The sequence below is a fragment of the Podarcis raffonei genome, chromosome 3, assembly GCF_027172205.1.
Source record: "Podarcis raffonei isolate rPodRaf1 chromosome 3, rPodRaf1.pri, whole genome shotgun sequence".
NCBI lineage: Eukaryota > Metazoa > Chordata > Lepidosauria > Squamata > Lacertidae > Podarcis > Podarcis raffonei.
This window is the reverse complement of record NC_070604.1, coordinates 5,032,097-5,055,264: the sequence shown is the minus strand read 5'-3', so window position 1 is coordinate 5,055,264 and position 23,168 is coordinate 5,032,097. Positions and strand designations below refer to the sequence as shown.

Below are 23,168 nucleotides of genomic sequence, written 5' to 3'. Positions count from 1 at the left end.
GGAATGGAGGACCTCTGTATGGGGAAAGGTTCGAATGTTGGGGGCTTTTTATTTTATAGAAAGGGCGAGTAAGAAGTGATGTCATTGAATTAAGCCTGTTGTGGAGATAGTGGATGGGTAATTTTTTCCTCCCTCTTTCAATGCTTAAGGAACATTCAATGAAACTGTTGGAAGATTCAGGACGCCCCCAGAAAAGCACTTCACACAGCACATAGTTAAACCATGGCATTCCCTCCCACAAGTGGCAGTGGTTGGCTGCCAATTTCGATTATTTATAAGAGGATGGGACAGATATATGGAGGACAAAGCTCTCAGTGGCTATGTACCCTGAGAGCTTTGTTTCTGCCTCCGCTGTCAGAGGCACTGGGCCTCTGAATTTCAGGCGCTGGGAATCACAGGAGGACCAAGTGGGGTTGCGATCAGGTCCTGCTGGCTTCTCATGGGCACCTGGTTGACCTTTGTGAGAACAGGGCGCTGGACTACATGGGCCTTTGGTCTGCTCCAGCAGGACTCTTCTTACGTTTGGGCGCAAGAGTTTTAAGAAGGGCATCGACAAACCGCAGTGTGCTCAGAGTAGGACAGCAAGAAGGTGAAGGGTCTTAACACCAAGTCCTGTGATGAATGGTTGAAAAAGCTGAGTTTAGACTGTTAGGGGAGACACAACAGTCATCTTCAAATGTCCCACGGAAGATGAGCAGGCATGTTCCCTTTGTTCCAGAGAACAGGATTAGAACCAGTGCAGGGAAATAGATTTTGGCTAAATATTAAGAGAGAGAAGATGGGTGCTGCTTGACTCCCTTGGAAGGTGGGGGGGCTCTCCTTCGCTGGAGATATTTAAGCAGAAGCTGGGTGCCCATCTGTTGGTGATGCTGCAATCGCATCCCGCTTTACAGATCCTGCACTCTGTGATCCCAAGGTCCCCCTCCTTCCAGTTCAGTGGTTCTGTGCCACTGCTTCTATATTAGGATTGCAAGTTGTTGAGCGTCTTGGTTCTGTTTCCAAAAACCCAGACATCATGCCGAGTTTTTAAAAATCCCCCCAGATGGTAATTTTGCCCTTGGAATCCTGGACATGTCCAGGAAAATCCAGACATATGGCAACCCTGTTCTATATGTCATGACAAGAAAGTTGTGATGTCAATGTACACCCTCCATTCACAGCTGGCATGAGTTGTGTATCTGTTCTGGTGGATCCGTACACAAGGGACAAATGTAAAGTGAGAAGCAGCCCTGAGCTGGATTCTGCTGCTAACTGTCTTGGGTCATTCGCAGGTCACTGTGTTTCGCTATGGAACTGTGATCTCGACCCACCCACAGTCATTTACCCGGGGATGAAAAATAGGTGAGTTGAGGACCCTTGGTCTTCCCAGAGTCCTCTGAACTACTTCACCTTCTGATTGAGACCCCCCTGCCTCCAAGGAACATGGCAATAAATCCGAGGATGAAGGGAGTTCATGGGACACTTATCTCAGAATAACACATCATGCAAACAGCCTCTCAGAGGACCGACCGGGTGGGAAGGAGATGTAAACGTGTGTGTGTGTGTTGAGCTGTCCACATCTGCTCTGCATTCTGGTTAAGTTCAGTTCTTCTAAACTCATGGTGGTCTGTTTCTGCTTCTTGCCAACATTTGAGCTAATTCTTTGTTACTTAAATCCTGCCTCTTAGCGGGTGCCTTTAAAAGTTTGATCCCTATATGGCTTCCCAGCTTAACTCTTTAATGTTAATCTCTTCCTCCCTTACCCCACTCCTCTTCTTCAGATGGTGAAATTGTTCTTTATCACTACGGGCTGAAGGATTTGGTCACAATCCTCTTCTACATCTTCATAGCAATAATTCTGCATGCTGTGGTGCAGGAGTATGCTTTGGACGTAAGTCTTGCTTTTCATACAAGCTAGCCAGTACCTACACCGCTCCCTTGTGCTGTGGGCAGTAGAACATTTCCGATTTATAGTTGCTTTTTACTGTGGCCCCTTGGCACCAGGAAAGTATTTAGTCCCGTTTTCTAGAAGGTGAAATGGACTTGAAGAGGAATGTTATGCTTTGTTTCTCATTCAGCTTTTACCAAACTGTGGGACTGAAGAATGTGAACTTGTGTCATTGTGACAACTATAACTTCCCTCTCTTAACTTTCAAGTCTTCTTTCTTTCTTTCTTTCTTTCTTTCTTTCTTTCTTTCTTTCTTTCTTTCTTTCCTGCCTGGAACAAGTCAGTTGCCTTCTCAGGACTGCTTCTGCTTGTTCCTGAGCTTGGGTGAGATTTTCTTTTCTTTTCAGTGTTCTCCTTTTGGGGCTATTTTGGGTCCCTCTGACATCTTCAGGCTTTTGTGGCATTGCTCTCTCCTTCTTCCCTCGCTGGGCCTTGTTCAGTTTGCATTTTAGGGTGGACTGACTGCACCCACAAATAATGGCTGCTGGTTATTAAGCCAAGTCAAAATATCTGGTGGACCCTTTATTGGTATCCTCTGATCATCTGATTTGAACTTTCTAGGGCTGGCATACTGACATGCCAAAAAGAAGCTTTGAGCTACTGTCTCTTGAGGGCGTAGGATGCTTTGTTTTGTCTTCCAGTCTTGCTGAATTTTTGTTTTCTTCTAGAAAATCAACCGGAGGCTCCACCTTTCCAAGATCAAGCACAGCAAGTTCAATGAGTCTGGGCAGCTGGTAGCGTTTCATATTGCCTCCATGGCCTGGTGCCTATATGTACTGGCAACGGTAAGCTTCCTTTAGAAAGATTGGATGTGAATTTATACATGGGGGTGCAGCTTGCTTTCTCTGCTCTTCTCCTTTGTTCATATGTGATCACATTACGGGGAGTGGCCAAATAGGGTCACCTTATTCAACGCACCTCTTAATTTAGGATGTGAGTCTGCTGGTAGGACTTAGAGGGAATGGTTCAAACTCTCCCCACATACACTGCTGACTTTGCAAAGTGTATTGATGTCCACTTGCTATTCAGGTCACATTCTGAACCTAAAGTGGGGAATTGTATGACATACCAAAACAAGTACAGTGGTGCCCCGCAAGACGAAATTAATTCGTTCTGCGAGTGTCTTCGTCTTGCAGGTTTTTTCGTCTTGCGAAGCACCGCTATTAGCGGATTAGCGGATAAGCGGTAATTAGCAGATAAGCGGCTTAGCGGCTATTAACGGCTTAGCAGATTAGCGGATAAGCGGCAATTAGCAGATAAGCGGCTTAGCGGCTTTAAGAAAAAGGAAAAAACTCGCAAGAACCCAAAAAATTTTTCGTCTTGCGAGGCAACCCCATAGAAAAATTCGTCTTGCGAAGCGGCAAAAAAATCGGAAAACCCTTTCGTCTTGCGCGTTTTTCGTTTAGCGAGGCATTCGTCTAGCGGGGTACCACTGTATTTTGGTATAGAAATTCAAAATCTGGCTCTCTGATGGACCTCAGCCAGTTTTAAATCTGTATGGGTGCAATTTTTTAAAATTAAAGTTCACACTGGGCCACATCTCAGGTTTTATTGTTAGTATATAAAAATAAATTAACATCTTAGGACCAGATTACATGAAGGACCACCTTCCTCATGCGAACATTTTGATCTGCAGAACTTGGACTCCTATGCATGCCATATACTGGTTCATTCTGTATCTGTGGGGAGTCTCTAGTTCAGTGTGGCAGCACCGCTGCTTTGAATCTCCCTCTCCCCCCTTGGAACTTACGGTTAGGCAGGTAAACTCGCAGAACTGTTTTAGATGCCTGTTAAAAACTTTCCTCTTTCTACAAGAACTTTCCGGACATATAACTTCATACCTACTTTTAAATTTGAATTTGTATATCATTGATGATTATTCTGTACATTGATTTTCTAAGCAGTTTATATATTTTTCCTACCAATCCCTTTTGCACCTTGAACACAAGGGAGCGCAAATGTTCTAAAATGAATCTGGGGTTTCTGGTTACTTTCTGCAGTCAGCCCAGATACCGGGGTGGGGTTTTCTGATATGCAGTTGACTTCTGTATGGCAGATATCTTAGCTTCAAGACAAACCTCCACTAACCACAAAAGGCCCAGTTCTGAATTACTTCCTTCCATGGCCATTGTGACAGGCAGTGAGCCTATCTCCTAAGCAAAGGAAGTCCATGTGACCTTGTTCCTTAGGGAAGTCTCCTTGGGTGGCGCTGCCTGCAGCAGCCATCAGACTACTAGCTGCTGCCATTTCCTGTTGCCACGTGTCTCCCCATGGATCCATTGCCACATGGCTTGTGGCACAGACCAGAGGACAAGCACTCGGCTTGCAGCACTGAGTACAGCCAGTGCTTTTGGTCCTCTCAGATACACGGCCTGCCACTGCCTCCCAGGGTGGGGTCATAACGAATGCCAGCACGCTTGCTGGAACTCCAGTTGCATCATAACCATACCAGTTATGGCTTTTACACTGAATGACTTTGGTAGAGGTACTGGGCTGGTCTCATCTTGAAATGTGTGGGAAATTGATCACAGTGTTGCTGGTTTAAATCTATTTGCAAATGGCACTTTTGAGGGAGGCAGATACTTCCCTGCAGCTGAGCCTTGGGGGGACCTTCAGAAGGAGAGGTGGTGGTGAAGTGGGGACCTGGTTCCATTTCTCAAACCTTCTTTTCAGCCCATCTGCCTTGAGAAAGAAGCAGCAGGATGGTTTTTATCTAAGAGGCTTTGTCAGCCAAGCTTCTCTCCCTCCCCATCACACCCCTTTATGCCCAGATTGCTTAAGCAGGGCCTGTTGTCTCCTGAGTAAACATCTAAAGCTGTTTCTGTGCCAGCGCTGATGATGCCTGGCTGAAGGAGGCTTCTCTGAGCCCTGAAACTCTATGAGTTTTGCCCAGCAGCCACTTCTGTCCTCTGCAGCTGTTTTACGGTTTCATTCTGCATTTGGTTTTCAGATTCTGAACTTTGAGTGTTGGGATTTGCATTTGTGTGTGTATTGGAGGGGGGGCGTGTCTTTCCTGTTTCAGTACCCTGGTCTCAAACCCTTGGTGAGTTAGGGACTTCCCTTCATGCAAAGTCAAGCTGTGGCAGATTAAGCAGACAAGAGCAAGAGTGGGTCCAGCGGTCAAGAAGGCAGCTTCCACACATGCTGCTTGCAGACGGAAATGAGGGACAGATGGGGTTCATCAACCTGGGAAGGTTGCCTATCTAGGAGGAGGAAAAACACTGAAACCTCCACTGCCTTGCAGGATAGCTTCAGGAGAAGAAAAGGCAAAGGGGTAAAAATCCTACACAAATCTGGAATGGAGTCCCTAAGATGGTTGGATGATGACTTGGCAACTCCTGCAGCCAAGCTGGGGCCAAACGCATTGCACTGCTTTCCTTTGGACCACATCACAGGGACCAAGAGGGGAGTCTTGTTATCCGGACAGCCCAAGACCTCCAGACACACTGCCAAGACTTGAGCCCCAGGGAGGTCACTTTGGTGTTGCTAACACTGGTTTGACTTCGTCCCCAGACGCCACTCCATTGTCCCTCAAGACAGACAGAGGCCAACAACCAACCCCACTCATCTGCAACTGCTGTTGCTGAAAAACAAGGCTGCGCAACCTGTGATCCTCCATTTGTTGCTGAGCTCTGCATCCCATCAGCCTTGCCAGGTAGTCTGGGCGTTGTAGTCCAACAACATCTGGAGGGTCGCAGTTTCCCCACCCTTGTCGTAGAAAGAACTTCCCCACCTTTTGCTTATTGTACAAAGAAAAGGTGTCTATATTTCGCACAGAGTCTTCCGCAATAGCTTGGAGTTGTCACCTAGACGTATAAACTTTAGCAGAGGTGATGGGGACTTGGGCAGCTGTTGTTTAGCCAGACTTCGCTGCAAACTCACCTTTCTTCCCCACTCCCTCTCTTACTTTGTGTGTCTTCCTTCATTTCAGGAAGGATACTTATCAAACCCCAAGAGTCTGTGGGAGAACTACCCTCATGTTCATCTCCCGTAAGTAGCCACAGAGTACAACCACTTCCTTTCTTGTTGGTTTATCTGAGGTCAGGAGTGAGTGATAACAGGAATAAGGGTGAATTGAGTTCTTCAGTTGCATCTTCAAACCGGCCAGAAGTGATCTTGCAGCCCCCTCCTGTGTGCGATGCTGATATTGCAAGCTTAATCCTTGTCCTTAAGAACCTGAGGTGGCCTTGCTGGCTCCTTCCAAAGACCTCTCTGCTCCAGGATCTTGTTCTCACAGTGGCCAACCAGATGCCCCATTGGGCAAGCAGGACATGAGCTTGAGAGCCTTCTCCTCTCCTGTGCTGGAATCCCCAGCAATTTGTATTCAGAGACATAGGGTCTCTGCCATCAGGACCAGTAGCCTTTCCTCCACAAAATGATCTCATCTCCTTCTAGAGCTTTCCAAGTGGCCAACAAGCACTATGACTTGTGGTAGTGAATTCTGTTGTTAGACTTAAAGGCAACCATTTTATTCCAGGGATTGGGGGGACTTCACTTTCCTTGTAGGAGTGTGCTTGTGCCTCCAAACTGTCTATGGACAATAATTCTGCTTCATAAATGGTCTTGCTCCCCATGAGGCTAACTCTTGCGGCTGCTTCCCTTTCCAAGGAAAAGGAAACTGTCTGCCAATAGGTGTTCAGAGGGGCAGTCTAGAGCAGGGGAAGAACGGACTGCGCATTGTGCTGGGCGCTTCTTAAAGGATTGTGTCCCAACCGCAGGAAGTTCGTTCCCAAGTAATCCAGACAGCATCCTTAGCAAACTTCAGGTCCATTTTTCTGCTCTTGTGTCTGTTCGCAAATCCTGATCTTGATACTTCTCTTAGGAATGTTGGGGTCAAGCACACCTTTTGACCTTCCAGTTCCAGAGAAGTACTCCATAAATTCTCTGTGATGTATCAGTTGTGTCCCTGAAGGCTTTTTCCCCTCCAGTATTAATAATGTCATGTCATCGCAAGAAGGGTGTTTTATGAAAAGAGCTCTGAAAGGTTCGACCCAGCCAGATAAAAAAGATTGTGTTGATTCTACACTCACATGGAGTTCCTTTTGCATTCTGAGAAATTGTGTCTGGTTCTTGAACTAAAATCCCATATTACATTTTATTTTCCTTACATTTTATATCTCACCTTTCTCCTGTCGTGGAACCGAAGGTGCCAAGCTGTGGTCACCCCTAGATCAGGTGCTTTCAGACCACACCCTGACCACTGTAGGAATGTAGGGGAAATGATGACATTTCCTTTAAGTGCACACATAATGGCATGTGATTTAAGTGCACACATAATGGCATGATTGATGGGTCTGTTTGAGATAGTGGTGTGTGTTAAGGGTGCTGAGAATTGTCAAGAGGCCCACATCCCCCCGCGCCCAGCGTGAGCTACAATTCCTAGAGTGGTGTAACTATTGATTCCTCTTTGCAGGGAACTCTGGGAGTTGTAGTTCTCAAAAGGGAACAGGAGTTCCCTAACAACACTTGGCTCCCTTAACAAACTACATGTCCCTGGGTTCTTTGGGGAAAGCGATGACTGTTTATAGTGGCATGATACTGCTTTAAGTGTATTGTTCAGATGGGGCCTCACTTCCTTTATCACTCACCATGGGTGACATCCAATCTTAAAAAGGTAAAGGTACCCCTGCCCGTACGGGCCAGTCTTGACAGACTTTGGGGTTGTGCGCCCATCTCACTCTAGAGGCTGGGAGCCAGCGCTGTCCGCAGACACTTCTGGGTCACGTGGCCAGCGTGACAAGCTGCATCTGGCGAGCCAGAGCCGCACACGGAAACGCCGTTTACCTTCCCGCTAGTAAGCGGTCCCTATTTATCTACTTGCACCCGGGAGTGCTTTCGAACTGCTAGGTTGGCAGGCACTGGGACCGAACAACGGGAGCGCACCCCACCGCGGGGATTCGAACCGCCGACCATGCGATCGGCAAGTCCTAGGCACTGAGGTTTTACCCACAGCGCCACCCAGGTCCCGACATCCAATCTTACCCTGCGCTTAAATGTAATTTGGGCAGGTGATGAAGGAACTGAAACGATAAATTTACAATTTTGCTCTGAACTCTGGTATTCATACTTTTTCAAGGCAATTGCACTGGAGATTTATATACTGGCTTTTGGTTAGTTTTGCTTGCCTCAGTTTAAGTATGCAGTTTTTAAAAAAATAAAATTCCTCCGTATCCTGAGAACATTTCAGTGTTACTGTAAAGCAGAGCATCTTAACAGGCATAAAAGTTACCCCAGAGACCCTCACAGCTGGCATTAGAAACAAACTGCTCCTGATTCCACAAGGCTACTCTTCTCCTAGGCTGTGTAGATCTTCTGGAACTCTTTTGTCTCATCAGCCTCAGTCCTGAATCCTGTCAATATCCTTGGCTGCCCCGTGGGTCCTAAATAAATATTGTTTGGATACAGTGTGTAGTTTTTCCATAGTCTATGTGTCAATGATGCGTCCGATTCCTGAGTTGTCATCACTGAGCATGAATTATAACCAAGTCAGGCTGCCACTCATATTATCATCCCTCTAGCGGTGCCGCTCAGCAGTTCACGACAGCTGCACAGCCATGAAAGCACCACTTTGGCAAACTCACATCTCTGCCTGGGACCCAGCACAGAGATAGGATGTGGCCATCTGCTTCCTCGCCTGCCAGAGCGCACCAGATTAGCAGAAGTGATTCACTTCCCTTCGTCACAACATATTTTGCAGCAGCAATTCCCAAGGGTCAGTGGCCAGCTTTCATCTGCTAAGACAGTCTCAGGAATCCTCTGTTTCCGAAACGTCTGTGCCGTTAAGCTTCAAAAGGAGGACCTCACAGTCAGGAGGGAGAATGGCAAAAAATGTTTTGCTTCATGTGGATGCTTAAGAAATGCACTTCTTTTAAACATTAGGTTCCAGGTCAAGTTTTTCTACCTTTGCCAGCTGTCCTACTGGCTGCATGCACTGCCTGAACTATATTTCCAAAAGGTGCGGAAGGTGAGTACCATCATCCTAACTAACTTTCTCTTGGGGTTCTTGGGAGGCCAGTAGAGGTGGGTGGGTGGGTGTTGTGCTGATGAGGCCACAAAAGCTACTAGCCTGCATTTTTTAAGCCAATGGGTGAGCGAGAGAGATCAGTCCCTCCTCTGCCAACCCACTCACGTGTCCGCATGAGATTTCATTCACCCATAGTTACCAGCGGAGTTGTTAAATACAAAGCAAAATAAATAAGTTTTTTTAATACAAAAAAATCAAATGAATGTTTAAAATAATATTAAACTGACAAAGAAGTTTCCAAGTTGATGCTTTTTCTTAAGGCCAAGGAAAGCCACGGTACATTTTCACAGTTGTAGAAAATACTTTGAAAAGCACTTTTCCTGCTCTCCTACCCTAGTGGTGTGTGAAAGACACCCTCCCACTAACTTATTTGAATTTCTCCATGGAAGCCTTGTGGAAAGTGCAGCAGTGTGTTGTACTGGCATGCGGATTTCTTTGATGCGAGATGCACCAAGGCCCTGCGTTTGACTGCACCTGCTCTGCTTCGCCCATGTTAGGTGCAGCCCAGTCATTGCCTCTTACGACTCACATTGGCTTCTTCTGGTCTCCCCTTTCTTTGCAGGAAGAGATTCCTCGTCAGCTGCAATATATCAGCCTCTATCTAGTGCATATAGCTGGAGCATACCTCTTAAAGTAAGTTCTGAGGGTCCCACTGTCTTCAACATGGCAATGTTGCACACCTGCTTTCTCTTCAGGTTAAAAGGAACTCCTAATAAATAGTTCCTGCGTTTTTCTGTCTGCAGCTCCAAAGCTGTATAGTTTGCTTCGGTTTTAAATAAAACTTCACAGAAAGCAGGCTTGGGTTCCAGTCTTCTAAGAGGACCTGCCTAAGCCCTTTGTTTATTAATTTTTGCTTTAATATATTGTTGTTTGTTGTATGATTATGTTGCAAAGATAGTGGGTCCAACAGAAGGCTGTTTCTGCACGTGCTGTAGAGGGAAGGGAGGGGCGGATGGGGCTGGCCAACCTGGGAAGGCAGCCCATCTCGGGGAAGGAAAAGTGGTCCTAAACTTCCACCGCTTTGTGGGATATATTTGGGAGAAGAAAAGGCAAATCTGGAGTGGAGCCCTAAGACAGTTGGATGGTGGCTTGTATGCCTCCTTCGGGCAACTCCTGCAGCCAGGCTAGTGCCGAACTATTGCTCTGCTTTCCTTTGGGCCACCTCAGCAAGGCCCAGAAGGGGGTGTTACTGTCTGGCACACCAGGACCTCCATACGTACTGCTCAGGCTTGCAGCCCAGGGAGGTCCCTTGGGTGCTGCTAACACAGCCATTTGACTTCATCCCCAGAGGCGTTCTCCATTGCCTCTCGAGATAGACAGAGGCCAACAATGTTGTTAACCGCCTTGTGATAGTAGACATTCTTAAAGGCAGGTTAGAAATCTGTTGAATAAAATAAATAAAGGAATAGATAAAGTCAGACAATTGTCAGAGCCAAGGCCTGTCCCACGCCCAAAACAGCACCGCCATCGGAGAAGAGGCCAAGAGGTTGGGTGCTGCACTCAAAATTCCCACTGACTGTATTATGCTGGTCATGCTTTTTAAAAGGGATGCTTAACATGGCTATTTTTGCAGTAAACAGCACCTTCTGGGGCAAAAAAAACCCCACACAAAAAACAGCTGTAGGAGATTTAGCATGGGGACGTGGTATGGGGGGGTCCATTTGGGTAGGAAGTATGGCATTGGATCAGGGGCCTAGACAACTGCTTTTTCTTCACAATGATTGTAACGGTGTTAAAACACACTTCTTTTTTTAAGCATGTTTGCCCCAAAGTCTCTAGGCTTTGAGCAGGAGGTAGAGCAATTGATTTCCTACACAGCAAAGCCCATGGCCTCCTCCCAAGACTAGCCCAGTGATTTAAACGTAGCAAATGTCTCCCAGCAGAGATTCATCAAGTATCCTCACTGCTAACTTCCAGGCATCTCTTGAAGACCTCTTTACGTTCAAAGGCCTATTCATAGAATCATAGAATCATAGAGTTGGAAGAGACCACAAGGGCCATCGAGTCCAACCCCCTGCCAAGCAGGAAACACCATCAGAGCACTCCTGACATATGGTTGTCAAGCCTCTGCTTAAAGACCTCCAAAGAAGGAGACTCCACCACACTCCTTGGCAGCAAATTCCACTGTCGAACAGCTCTTACTGTCAGGAAGTTCTTCCTAATGTTTAGGTGGAATCTTCTTTCTTGTAGTTTGGATCCATTGCTCCGTGTCCGCTTCTCTGGAGCAGCAGAAAACAACCTTTCTCCCTCCTCTATGTGACATCCTTTTATATATTTGAACATGGCTATCATATCACCCCTTAACCTCCTCTTCTCCAGGCTAAACATGCCCAGCTCCCTTAGCCGTTCCTCATAAGGCATCATTTCCAGGCCTTTGACCATTTTGGTTGCCCTCCTCTGGACACGTTCCAGTTTGTCAGTGTCCTTCTTGAACTGTGGTGCCCAGAACTGGACACAGTACTCCAGGTGAGGTCTGACCAGAGCAGAATACAGTGGCACTATTACTTCCCTTGATCTAGATGCTATACTCCTATTGATGCAGCCCAGAATTGCATTGGCTTTTTTAGCTGTTGCGTCACACTGTTGGCTCATGTCAAGTTTGTGGTCAACCAAGACTCCTAGATCCTTTTCACATGTACTGCTCTCAAGCCAGGTGTCACGCATCTTGTATTTGTGCCTCTCATTTTTTTTGCCCAAGTTGTTTTCAGTTGTTTTCATTTTTTCAGGATGAGGCAGTCATTTTTATGATTACTCTGCATCGTTTTTATGGTATCTTAAGGTTCATTGTACCTGCATATGTCGTTCTGCACCACCTTGATACTTTATATGTGAGACTTTGCTTGATTTTTAAATTTCACAATTGGTGTTCTTGTCACATAAAATTGGGAGGCCTTGGTGAAAGCACAGTAAAACTCAGCGTTGGTCTTTGAAAGGAGTGGGGTGAGGTGGAATCAAGGTTGATTCGCCTGATAGTTTCCATGATCGCAGCACAGCCTTTTAACTCATAGATCTATAGAGTCGGAAGGGACTCTGAGGGGAATCTTGGCGTAAAATGCTAGGGAGAGGGAAGAGGAGGCTCAAAAGGTTTCATCCCTTCTACTGCAATCACCATTGTCCTTCCCTTTCTCCAGCCTCACACGCCTGGGACTCATCCTGTTGCTGCTGCAGTACGTAGCTGAATTCCTTTTCCATATGGCTCGCCTGTTCTACTTCACAGATGAAAACAACGAGAAGCTGTAAGTGCTCTTTTGTCTGGGTGAAGCATGGCTTTCCTTTCATGGCTACCCGCAGCCTCTGAGGCTCACTAGCAAATGTCTGGGGAATTCTAAGACTAGATGCTCCTTTCCAGTATCATCTCCTGTTATACTCTAGATGTGAATAAGAAAGAAAGAAAGAAAGAAAGAAAGAAAGAAAGAAAGAAAGAAAGAAAGACTTCTAACATAATTGCTGAATAACTTCTACTGACGGGACTCACTAGTTGAATCACACCCTATAGGCGGCATTCAGTGCTAGCCCTATTCAGAGTAGACCCATTGAAATTAAGAGTGACTACTAACATAGTTTTGTTAATTTCAATAGGTTACTCTGAATAGGACTTAGTTGACTACAGCTCAGTGTAGTGTTTTGTGGGTGCACCACTGAAATAACCTGCACACTGCATTTCTTCTGAAGCGCTACTACTGCCTCTTGACAGTCTTTGACAGCTCCTGTACATTATTAAAAATGCCCACCTAAGAGGCATGGCAAGTATCCCCCTTTTGAAATGTCGAATGGTCTCCTGTTTAATTCCACAAGGTTTAATGCTTGGGCAGTGGTGTTTGTCGTTTCCCGGCTCTTCACCCTCACCCTATCCGTGCTGGTCATTGGCTTTGGGCTGGCTCGAGTGGAGAACCAGGCGTTTGACCCCGAGAAAGGAAACTTCAACACTTTACTTTTCAGGTAAGGCTCAGGCGCATTTTGTTTCTGGGAGGTGAGCAAAGGAAAGCCCAAGGACAGGGGTGCTGGATGAGTTCAGGGCACCATCTCTTTAGGCCTGGTGCAGAAGTAATGCATGAGAGCAGTACAGTTCCCTCCCAGTCAGTCCAGCTCCCATCTCTTTCCCACGGCATAAAGTACAGGATTTGTGTCTTCCCTTTCCCCTGCGGGTTTTAAACACGTTTAAGTGTTAAATTGGCACCAGCGTTGACTGCAGTGGGCACCTGTTAGAAATCCCCCTTAACTAGTACTTGACTGTGCCTGTAGCCATAAGAGAGGTGCCATGGGTTTGTTTAGAATATACAGTGGTACCTTCGGTTGCGAACGGGATCCGTTCCGGAGGTCCGGCCGTATCCCAAAGTTTTCGCTACCAGAAGTGCTGCTTCTGCACATGTGCACATGGCGGTAGACCGCTTCTGCACATGCGTGCACGGCAAAACACTTCCGGGTTTGCCGGTAACGAACCCGAAGTTTACGTTACCCGAGGGTAACATAATGCCTGAATGGGGCACCAGTCTAGCTGAAGCTTCTGGTGTTCTCAGGGTAAAGGTAAAGGGACCCCTGACCATTAGGTCCAGTCGTGGCCGACTCTGGGGTTGTGGTGCTCATCTCGCTTTATTGGCTGAGGGAGCCGGCGTGCAGCTTCTGGGTCATGTGGCCAGCATGACTAAGCTGCTTACGGCGAACCAGAACAGCTCACGGAAACGCTGTTTACCTTCCTGCCAGAGCGGTACCTATTTATCTACTTGCACTTTGATGTGCTTTCGAACTGCTAGGCTGGCAGCAGAGACTGAGCAACAGAAGCTCACCCCGTTGCGGGGATTTGAACCGCCAACCTTCTGATCGGCAAGCCCTAGGCTCTGCGGTTTAGACCACAGTGCCACCCGCGTCCCTTGTTCTCGGGGTAAAGGTAAACGGACCCCTGACCATTAGGTCCAGTTATGACCGACTCTGGGGTTGTGGTGCTCATCTCGCTTTACTGGCCGAGGGAGCCGGTGTACAGCTTCCGGGTCATGTGGCCAGCATGACTAAGCCGCTTCTGGCGAACCAGAGCAGCGCACGGAAACGCCGTTTACCTTCCTGCCAGAGCAGTAGCTATTTATCTACTTACACTTTGATGTCCTTTTGAACTGCTAGGCAGGAGCAGGGACCGAGCAACGGGAGCTCACCCCATTGCGGGGATTCGAACTGCCGACCTTCTGATCGGCAAGCCCTAGGCTCTGCGGTTTAAACCACAGTGCCACCCCCGTTCCTTGTTCTCAGGGTAAAGGTAAAGGTAAAGGTACCCCTGCCCGTACGGGCCAGTCTTGCCAGACTCTAGGGTTGTGCGCCCATCTCACTCTATAGGCCGGGGGGCCAGCGCTGTCCGCAGACACTTCCAGGTCACGTGGCCAGCGTGACAAGCTGCATCTGGCGAGCCAGCGCAGCACACGGAACGCCGTTTACCTTCCCGCTAGTAAGCGGTCCCTATTTATCTACTTGCACCCGGGGGTGCTTTCGAACTGCTAGGTTGGCAGGCGCTGGGACCGAGCAACGGGAGCGCACCCCGCCGCGGGGATTCGAACCGCCGACCTTTCGATCAGCAAGTCCTAGGCGCTGAGGCTTTAACCCACAGCGCCACCCGCGTCCCTGTTCTCAGGGTAAACAAGCACAAATAGCTTCTCCCTGGAAATGAGTCCTCTGAATGAAGCTGTTCACCGTTATCTTCAAGATTTTTTTCACACAGCGCCGTCTGAGATCTGGCTGTGGATCAAAGCAAAATGCGCATGCCCACCAGCCCAAGATGGGCAGTGGCAGAGTTGATGACCTGGGTGTGCCAGCCCTCAGTCTAGGTTTCCCCAGGGCTTTTGATACGGAAAGGCAGGTGTTTAAATCGGCAGCCTCTTTCACTCCCCGGGGCGCCCCTTTGAAGCCGGCCGGCTCCTCGCTCAGTCACAGCCTGCCTTCCCTTGCTTGCTTCCCCCAGGATGTGCGTCCTGCTTCTGGTGTGCTTCTCACAGGCCTGGATGATGTGGCGCTTCATCCACTTTCAGCTGCGGCGCTGGCGGGAGTACTGGAATGAGCAGAGCGCTAGGAAAAAAGCCGCTGCGGCTGCGGCCGCCACCCATGGCAAGCAGCAGCTGAAGACCATAAAAAGGGAGTCAGGTGAGCATCCTGCTGGGGCATCACACCCGTGTCTGGTTTGAGCTCTGAGCGCTGTGTGGGCGAGCGTGTGCACTGCATCCCCTCCGAGAGGCGGCTTGCCTGGAAGCCTGCAGAGGGGCTTCCGCTCAGCGCAGGCAGTACTGAGCAAGAGGGAGCAGGGGCCCTACTTGGTGTGAGAAGCAGCTTGCGATGTGCCTTAGCTCTAGTGTGTAGCTGACTGTGTGGTCAGATTAATCAGTTTCTTAAAATATATATATTGTTCAGCTGGGAGGAAAAGATTAATTGGGCAGCAGAAAATATATATATTTAAAAATACTCATCAAGAACGAAAAGAAGCAGGAATAATAATAATAATATTAATAATAATAATAATAATTATTATTATTATTTATTATTTATACCCCGCCCATCTGGATGAGTTTCTGGGTGGCTTCCAATCAAGTGTTAAAAACAATACAGCATTAAATATTAAAAACTTTCCTAAACAGGGCTGCCTTCAGATGTCTTTTAAAGATAAGATAGCTGCTTATTTCCTTGACATCTGACAGGAGGGCGTTCCACAGGGCAGGTGCCACCACCAAGAAGGCCCTCTGCCTGGTTCCCTGTAACCTCACTTCTCGCAATGAGGGAACCGCCAGAAGGCCCTCGGCGCTGGACCTCAGTGTCTGGGCTGAACGATGGGGGTGGAGACGCTCCTTCAGGTATACAGGACCGAGGCCGTTTAGGGCTTTAAAGGTCAGCACCAAAACTTTGAATTGTGCTCGGAAACGTACTGGGAGCCAATGTAGTTCTTTCAAGACCGGTGTTATGTGGTCCAGGCGGCCACTCCCAGTCCCCAGCCTAGCTGCCGCATTCTGGATTAATTGCAGTTTCTGGGTCACCTTCAAAGGTAGCCCCACGTAGAGCATATTGCAGTAGTCCAAGCGGGAGATAACTAGAGCATGCACCACTCTGGCGAGACAGTCCGCGGGCAGGTAGGGTCTCAGCCTTCGTACCAGGTGGAGCTGGTAGACAGCCGCCCTGGACACAGAATTAACCTTCATCTTCTGTGTTAAAAAGAATGTGGGAGACTCCTCTTCTGGGCTAATACCTGTTGCTGTGACACATGTTGTTCTTTTATATGCCTAATATATGCAGATCTGGTTAATTTGTTAAGATATATAGGAATAAGCGGCTTGGGTTGTTTTAATTGGGCAACTCTTCTCGTTTAGGCAGCTAGTAGACAATAGTGGCTTTTTCTGGTCTGTACAATGAGCTCTTCTGAAACAGGCCAGACCTGGCTGGGTCCCAAGCAGCTGCTGCAGCTAGAACACACATATTTTGGGGGGGGAGGATTAGTGGCCCAGAGACACCTATTGCAGCTCCCCCCCCATCTCACCCAGTCACTCCCTGGGGTCTAACGGGCAAGATAATAGTCTTTGGTTCACATGCTGCTGCCCAAGCAATTTTTTTTTGGCACTGCAAATTTCCTGAATAGGTGGATTCGTGAGAGCCATAGGTGAGCTACTGCTGGATCTTTGGAGGGATGGTAGAATATGACCAGTTAAGCCATCATAGGATAAATCTGCCAGGAGCCTCAGCTATGTTTCCTGTAGAGCAGTTCTGCTCATACCACCAAACCCCATACTTGTGGCTTCGGAAAACCCCAGGGGACAATGTCAGAGTTAGCTGAGGGGGGTGGCAGGCACTGCCTTCACCCTACAACTGTAGTATTAAATACAGCATTCCAGACTCCATTCTTTGAGTCTTTAAAAGGCTTGTACAAGTACCTATTGAAGCCTTTTATTAAAATACCATTTTCTCCTTCTCCCCACACCTCAGGCTACCATGAAAACGGAGTGGTGAAAGCAGAAAATGGTACGTCGCCGCGGACCAAGAAAATCAAGTCTCCCTAGAGCCAAAGCACAGTCTTCAAGGAATCTTGGAGGAGGAAATGGAAAATGCGAGACTAAGGACTCTGGGAATAAGAAGCAGCTTGTGTCTTCACCAAGCCCGGTTTCAAACGGCTTGACTCAACGTACCACCGAAAAGCTCTTTCCCCCCCTCTCTCTGCCTCCAGACAGTTTGCAGTAACCAAAAAGCCCCTCTCCATCCGCAGCGGGGCTTCAGAACACCAAACCCCTTCCTCAGCCAGTGTATTTTCTTTTTGCTCATTTTAATCTGTCCTCCAATGTATTCTTGCTGCTTTTCCTGCACCCATAGATGTTTTTGTAAACGATTATTCCTTGGAATCCCATTCCCTTAGTATCACCCACCTCACTCTCGCCGGAGCTCGTGGTTTGGAGAGGTGGCGTCTGTAGGACATGATTTGCTTCGTTGCCGGGACAATAGAACATTTGGCTAGTATGTGGAGGTTTGTCCCCTTCAGACAATGCACTCTTGCACAGCGAGTTTGTGGGAAATGGCATTGGAGGGGGAAATGGAGCAAACCTCTAAGGTCCCTTCTCTGCCTGCATTTCCTAATTCTGTTACATATCTAGTAATCTTAGCAGAGCGTTTAGAATGTGCCAGGCCTTCACAACAAGATGGCGAAGTGCACAAACATAATTTAGTATGTATGTAACTTTTGGGTTGTGCTATGACTATTCGCAGAGACTGAAATTTTAGCCAGCTGCATTCTGGAGAAGGGGACAGATGCACGCAGTTTCTCTCCAATACTGCTTCCTCTTAGCCGAAAATAGAATTTACTGCATTCTCCTGAAACACCAACAAATAGACCTGCTGGCCTGGCAGCTTGGTATGTGTCAGACATGCTTTGCATCTCCCCAGGCCTTGAGAATCATCCTCAGCCGACTGTGCCTTAGTCCAGGGAGAAGATTCACTGCTCACTGAAATAGCAGATCAGGGCAGACGTCTGTGGGTGGTCTGTGACCTCCTTACTTAACAAGCGGACAGTTTCCTCATGCCTTTGTTTCCTCTGCAGCAAGTTTCCTTCATGAAGTGTTGGTGTAATCTTTATTACTGGGTCTGTCATGTTCAAGTGGTCCATCCATACCAACATAGGACAGCAATATTATTGCCTGTACAGCATATTCAGTGCAAGTTTGCTCCGAAGTAAGCCTCTTGTTCTTCCCTAGCGAGTGTCTTTAGGATGGCAACCGTAGCCTTCTGTTTTTCAGGCGTCCCCACCCCCCTACTTTTTCACAAGTTTTGTCCAAGGGGATCTGAACCCATTTCCACTCTGGCTGCTCTTTGCAGCTCCTGAGAATGGTGTTCTTCTAAGGCTACATAGGTTTCTTCCACACAGAATGCTGTACAGTTCCTAACCTTTAATACGTGGGTGTATTATGAATGCGGTGAGAGGAAATCTCTCTCATGGGTGAAACTGCTTTCCATCTACTGTCACCTATTCTCAAAGCTGGTGGGGGCACTCAGTGTACAGTCTACCTCGGGGGCCACCCTTCTCTAACTGCTACATTTCCTCTTTTTGTTGAAGTGGAACTAACAGTGAGAAGCATATTCTGGGAGAGGGAATAGGTCCTTCACCCAAGAAGAACTGACAGCTTCTTTGTACTGCTACCCTTTTTGGTTTTCAGGGAACGGTACCCGCTGTCCTCCTTAGTGCAGTTGTGTCTGCCTCAGTCGCCAGGGTTTTGGGACTTGCCTTTGCCCCCAGTGCAACTGGATCACCTTGCACGTGTTTTAAGAACATAAGAGCATCTTATGCCCTATAGCCCTGTGGTCCATTGAGTCCAGCATTCTCAGCCAGGTGCCCCTGGGAAGCCTGCAAGCAGGACTGGAGCCCAGCTGCCGTTTCCAGCAAGTGCTACGTAGAAACCTCGTGCCTCAGACACTGGGGGCTTGAAGCGTCCATTCTCCTGTGCCATAAATGGTGGTGGATGTTCCCCTGTGCCATTCTCTGCTGCATTCTTGATCCCAACAGCATTTCCTCCCGATTTATGCATGCTAAGGAGGCTTCTGCAAAGGGTTGACACCGGCTAGGGAGTGGCAGCTTGTTCAGCAGCCCTTCACAGCGAGCGAGTGACCGGGTGGTTCTTCGCCGCGTTCAAGCCACCAGATGCCTGGTTTATTATTTTAAATATTTCCCGCCCCCGCCCCCCAAATGGGATCTTTTATAGTAACTGGTGCAGATTTCATTTCCAGCTTTCTATTTTTGTGCACACGTCCTTATCCCGTAGTGTCCTTCAGTTGAGTCGGCGTAACTTTTAACCCACCAAGCTGTGTTTTTATCTCATGTTCCAGGACAGTAAAACAGAGGGGCAGCCAAGGCAGGGCTTGGTTGAGCTTGCTTGGCCACCGGTTGCACAGCTTTTGGGAACGTTGCCAAGTATGAGGAGTTGAAACACTCTTGTTCCCTTGTTGGCGCTACTTGGGAGCGTACCTGGAGACATCAGTTTCCCTTTCCTCCAAAACCTGGGATGTCCAGACAAGGGACATTCTGAGCCGAAGCCAAACTTACCCGCGTGTGCCTGTCGCTCCTTGTTGAGTCCCAAATATACCTCATCTGTATATTGTTTTGAATAGGAGTGAAGGGCGCTGCTGGGTGGACCATGGTGCTATAAGCAGGTCAGGCGAAGTGGGCTGAGCCAACAGGACGCAGCTGTGAAGGCTTCTCTCTGTTGGTTGAGCCTAATGGGAGCCAGGCCTGCCTTCCTTCTGCCCAACACCTTCCTTAGCATGGTTGGACACTGTTCCAAAGAGAGACACCACTGTTTTAAGTTGGGAACTCTCCTTACTTTGTTGTGCTAGACTCCAAGCTGCTGCAGCACAACCCACCGTCACCAAATAGAGCTGCCGTGACTTTGCAGCAACCGGCGCCATATGTCTTCCAAGGCAGCTCAGAGGATCACTTTTAAAAGGTGCACAAAGCAGCCTGCACAACCTTGCTTCCTCCTGCACAAAGTTGTCAAGCCACCGTGTAGCATATTGCAGAACAATACAAGTGCCTTACATTGCCACGTAGCCTTTTGTACCTTTCTTCTGTATGTCTCTCCATGTAGTGTCGTCCCCCCGACATTTGTACACCAGTTTAGCTAGTCATAAAAGGGACAGCTTTTGCTGAACACATTGCCTCAATTTTCTATGCCTTTTTTTATACTATCGGTAGGTGTTCCTTAGTAAGTACCTTAATGGAAAGTGTCTCTGCTGTATTACAGCACAAGCCTCAGTACGCAAACATGTACTCTTAGTTCCACAGCAGACCTGATTCAGTTGCCTGCTTTTAATTCTAGACAACTAGCTTTCATTCTGAAACTTTATGCAGAAGCTGCAAGGAGTCTCGTTCATTTTGTTCTTATGGTCCTTTTGTGACGACTGAGAACAGAACTAGGTGTTATGTATAGTTATGTTCTTTTGTGTGTATGTTTTTAATGCAATCGCTCACTGAGGCTGCAGTTTGAAGCAGAAGCTGTGTGTGTAGGTTTCCTTAGCTCTGCCTTTTTGCTGAAAAACACCCTGAAAAAGGGAAAGAAAAGGGTGCCTCTCAAAGTGGGGGCCAAGCCCCAACTCTGTCTCCCCTGTGTTGGTGGTCTGCTTCAGATTGCCATCTCAGCAGCTGCAGTGCATGTCTTTTTCAGAGCCCCCCACCCACCGAAGCATAATTAAACAACACCCCAAGCGCATTTTGACCTTGAGGGTGCCTTCAGCTAGGAAAAGGCTATCCCACATAGCACTGAGCTCATAGCTACTTGGTTTAGTGTTAACACCCCTCCTTGTCCCGTGATTTTCCTCCCAGACTGGGCAATAAAAAGCTCACCTAGATTTGTGGTCCCTTGTGAGTGCTCTGACTCTGGGAGGAGGAAATAGGGCAATCGTTTATCTAATGTGATGGTTTTTTTTATTATTACTTTTTGCCCAGGTGGGGAGTTATCCTGTTACCTGTTCTGGGTTGAGAGAGGTAACCTCACAGTCCTTTTCCTGCCCCTCATGTCCTAGGTAGATCAGAAGTTGTGGAGCAATATATTGCAGGTCTAACCACAAACGTTCCAAAGCTCATGTATTGGTATTTTTACAGCAGGGCATTAAAATTTGTATTCTTTAAAATAGCTTAGGTTTTGCTTGTTTTTAAAGTGCCTATCTGGTAAAGCGGTTAGGAAAACATAATTCCCTTTAACTCTTCTGCCCACACAATCCTTACGTGTTCTGTGGGCAATTTTCGAACAAAAGGTAAATGCTACGTAAAACACATCTACTACTACAGGTAAAAATCAGTTACCTCTATTCCTGATTTTGTGTCTTCCAGAAGTGTAGCCTTTATTATCCCAAGTGCACAACTACGTCAGAATTGTTGCAAAGTATACAACAGAATATGGTGTTGAATGTGTGCCTGTTGTGGCGGGGTTTGTGTTAATATTATGGACCAAATTTAAGTCAGGAAGCTGAAATAAAATGCCTGTTCTTCCGTTTTTCACATTTCATCTTGATAGCTCTGGAGGGGTGGGAAGGAGAGGACAACTTTGTTCAGGAATTCCTTGTCAATTATTTTTCCCCTTATACCATTGAAAACCTTAAAGTATGTATTAATTTTTGTTGTTGGAACAACTTTTATCAAAGCTATCTGTGACACAATATTTTCTGAAATAAAAAGGCATAGAAAGATCTCAAGAACTCGTGCGCGTGCATTCACCACTAACATGCGTTGGCTTGACATCAGTCTCCTTTGTTGTGAGGCCAGGCATGGAAAGTTCAGTCTGCAGTTTGTCTGACTAAGCTGGAGGTGCAGACTGGACATTTTGGGGAGGTTGGCTGTAGAAATGTCCTGGTTTAAGTCCTTGCTACCTCCCCAGACTCTTGCTTGAAATCCATGGGCTGAAACCGGCAGGCTCTTTTAGCAGGAAAGTCCTCTGAGACAGAGGGACGCAGGTGGCGCTGTAGGTTAAACCACAGAGCCTAGGACTTGCCGATCAGAAGGTTGGCGGTTCGAATCCCTGCGACGAGGTGAGCTCCCGTTGCTCTGTCCCAGCTCCTGCCAACCTAGCAGTTCGAAAGCACGTCAAAGTGCAAGTAGATAAATAGGTACCGCTCCGGCGGGAAGGTAAATGGCATTTCCATGCGCTGCTCTGGTTCGCCAGAAGCGGCTTAGTCATGCTGGCCACATGACCCGGAAGCTGTACGCCGGCTCCCTCGGCCAATAAAGCGAGATGAGCGCCGCAACCCCAGAGTCGGCCACAACTGGACCTAATGGTCAGGGGTCCCTTTACCTTTACCTCTGAGACAGTCACACTGTGTGTAAGGCAACTCTTCAGATGGCCCACAGTTAGACACACTACCGCGGTCTACAAAGGACGTTGATCTATGGAGCTTTGAAACGTGACTGGGTCTTGTAGATAAACCACCTCATAGGGCTAGGCTGACGATAAAATGGGGATAAGGAAAAGAGCCATTTATGCCATCTTGTGCTCCTTGGAGAAAGGGGAGGATATTAAACTGGTACTGCCCTTTGCCACAAAGGTCCTAGGAGCACTCGGATGCAGTGCTTTTTTTCTTTTAAAAAAATGTTTAGGGGTGCTCTCATTTTCCTAATCATATTGCTGCCCCTCAATGAGGCCAAACCTAGATTCACAAAATGTTTAGGGGTCTGCGTCCCCCTAGAAAAAAAGCACTGCTCGGATGTATTGTGGTTCATAGCAGGGCCAGAACCACCCATGTGACCCCAGACAGTGGGGGGTGGGCATTGCACACCCCAGTAGGCGACCAGTGGTGGAAGAGATTGCAAGGTGGTAGATAACCTGTTTTTCCTCTAGCGGCAAAACGTCCCAGGCAGCCCTGACCAGACCGCAGCTACAAATTACTTCACGTTTGAATAGTCTCCCCTTTGCACCCCCTTGCCAATCAAACAGCAAATGTGGGTCATTACAGGGGGATGTTGCTAAACAGCAGACATGGGGTCACTTCTGGAGTAGAAAATCTAATTAGTTGTGGTAAGTGGCATAGTAAAGTAAAAGGACGTGGGTGGTGCTGTGGGTTAAACCACAGAGGCTCTAGGGCTTGCCAATCAGAAGGTCGGTTCAAATCCCCGCGATGACGGGGTGAGCTCCTGTTGTTCAGTCCCAGCTCCTGTCAACCTAGCAGTTTGAAAGCATGCCAAAGTGCAAGTAGATAAATAGGTACCGCTCTGGTGGGAAGGTAAACATTGTT

The 23,168-nt window shown here is 47.7% G+C and overlaps 1 protein-coding gene across 1 annotated transcript in view; it reads left to right on the top strand.

Annotated features, from left to right (window-relative positions):
- The window catches only part of TRAM2 (translocation associated membrane protein 2), a 46,634-nt gene extending 27,509 nt beyond the window's left edge, over positions 1–19,125 (top strand). The window contains exons 3-11 of the mRNA XM_053380424.1: positions 1,761–1,870; positions 2,596–2,712; positions 5,859–5,917; positions 8,807–8,891; positions 9,514–9,584; positions 12,083–12,187; positions 12,747–12,890; positions 14,893–15,071; positions 16,893–19,125. Of these exons, the coding sequence (XP_053236399.1) occupies positions 1,761–1,870; positions 2,596–2,712; positions 5,859–5,917; positions 8,807–8,891; positions 9,514–9,584; positions 12,083–12,187; positions 12,747–12,890; positions 14,893–15,071; positions 16,893–16,966 (944 nt within the window). The 3' untranslated portion in view covers positions 16,967–19,125. The remainder of the gene's footprint in view (positions 1–1,760; positions 1,871–2,595; positions 2,713–5,858; positions 5,918–8,806; positions 8,892–9,513; positions 9,585–12,082; positions 12,188–12,746; positions 12,891–14,892; positions 15,072–16,892) is intronic.
- Positions 19,126–23,168: the final 4,043 nt, after the last annotated feature.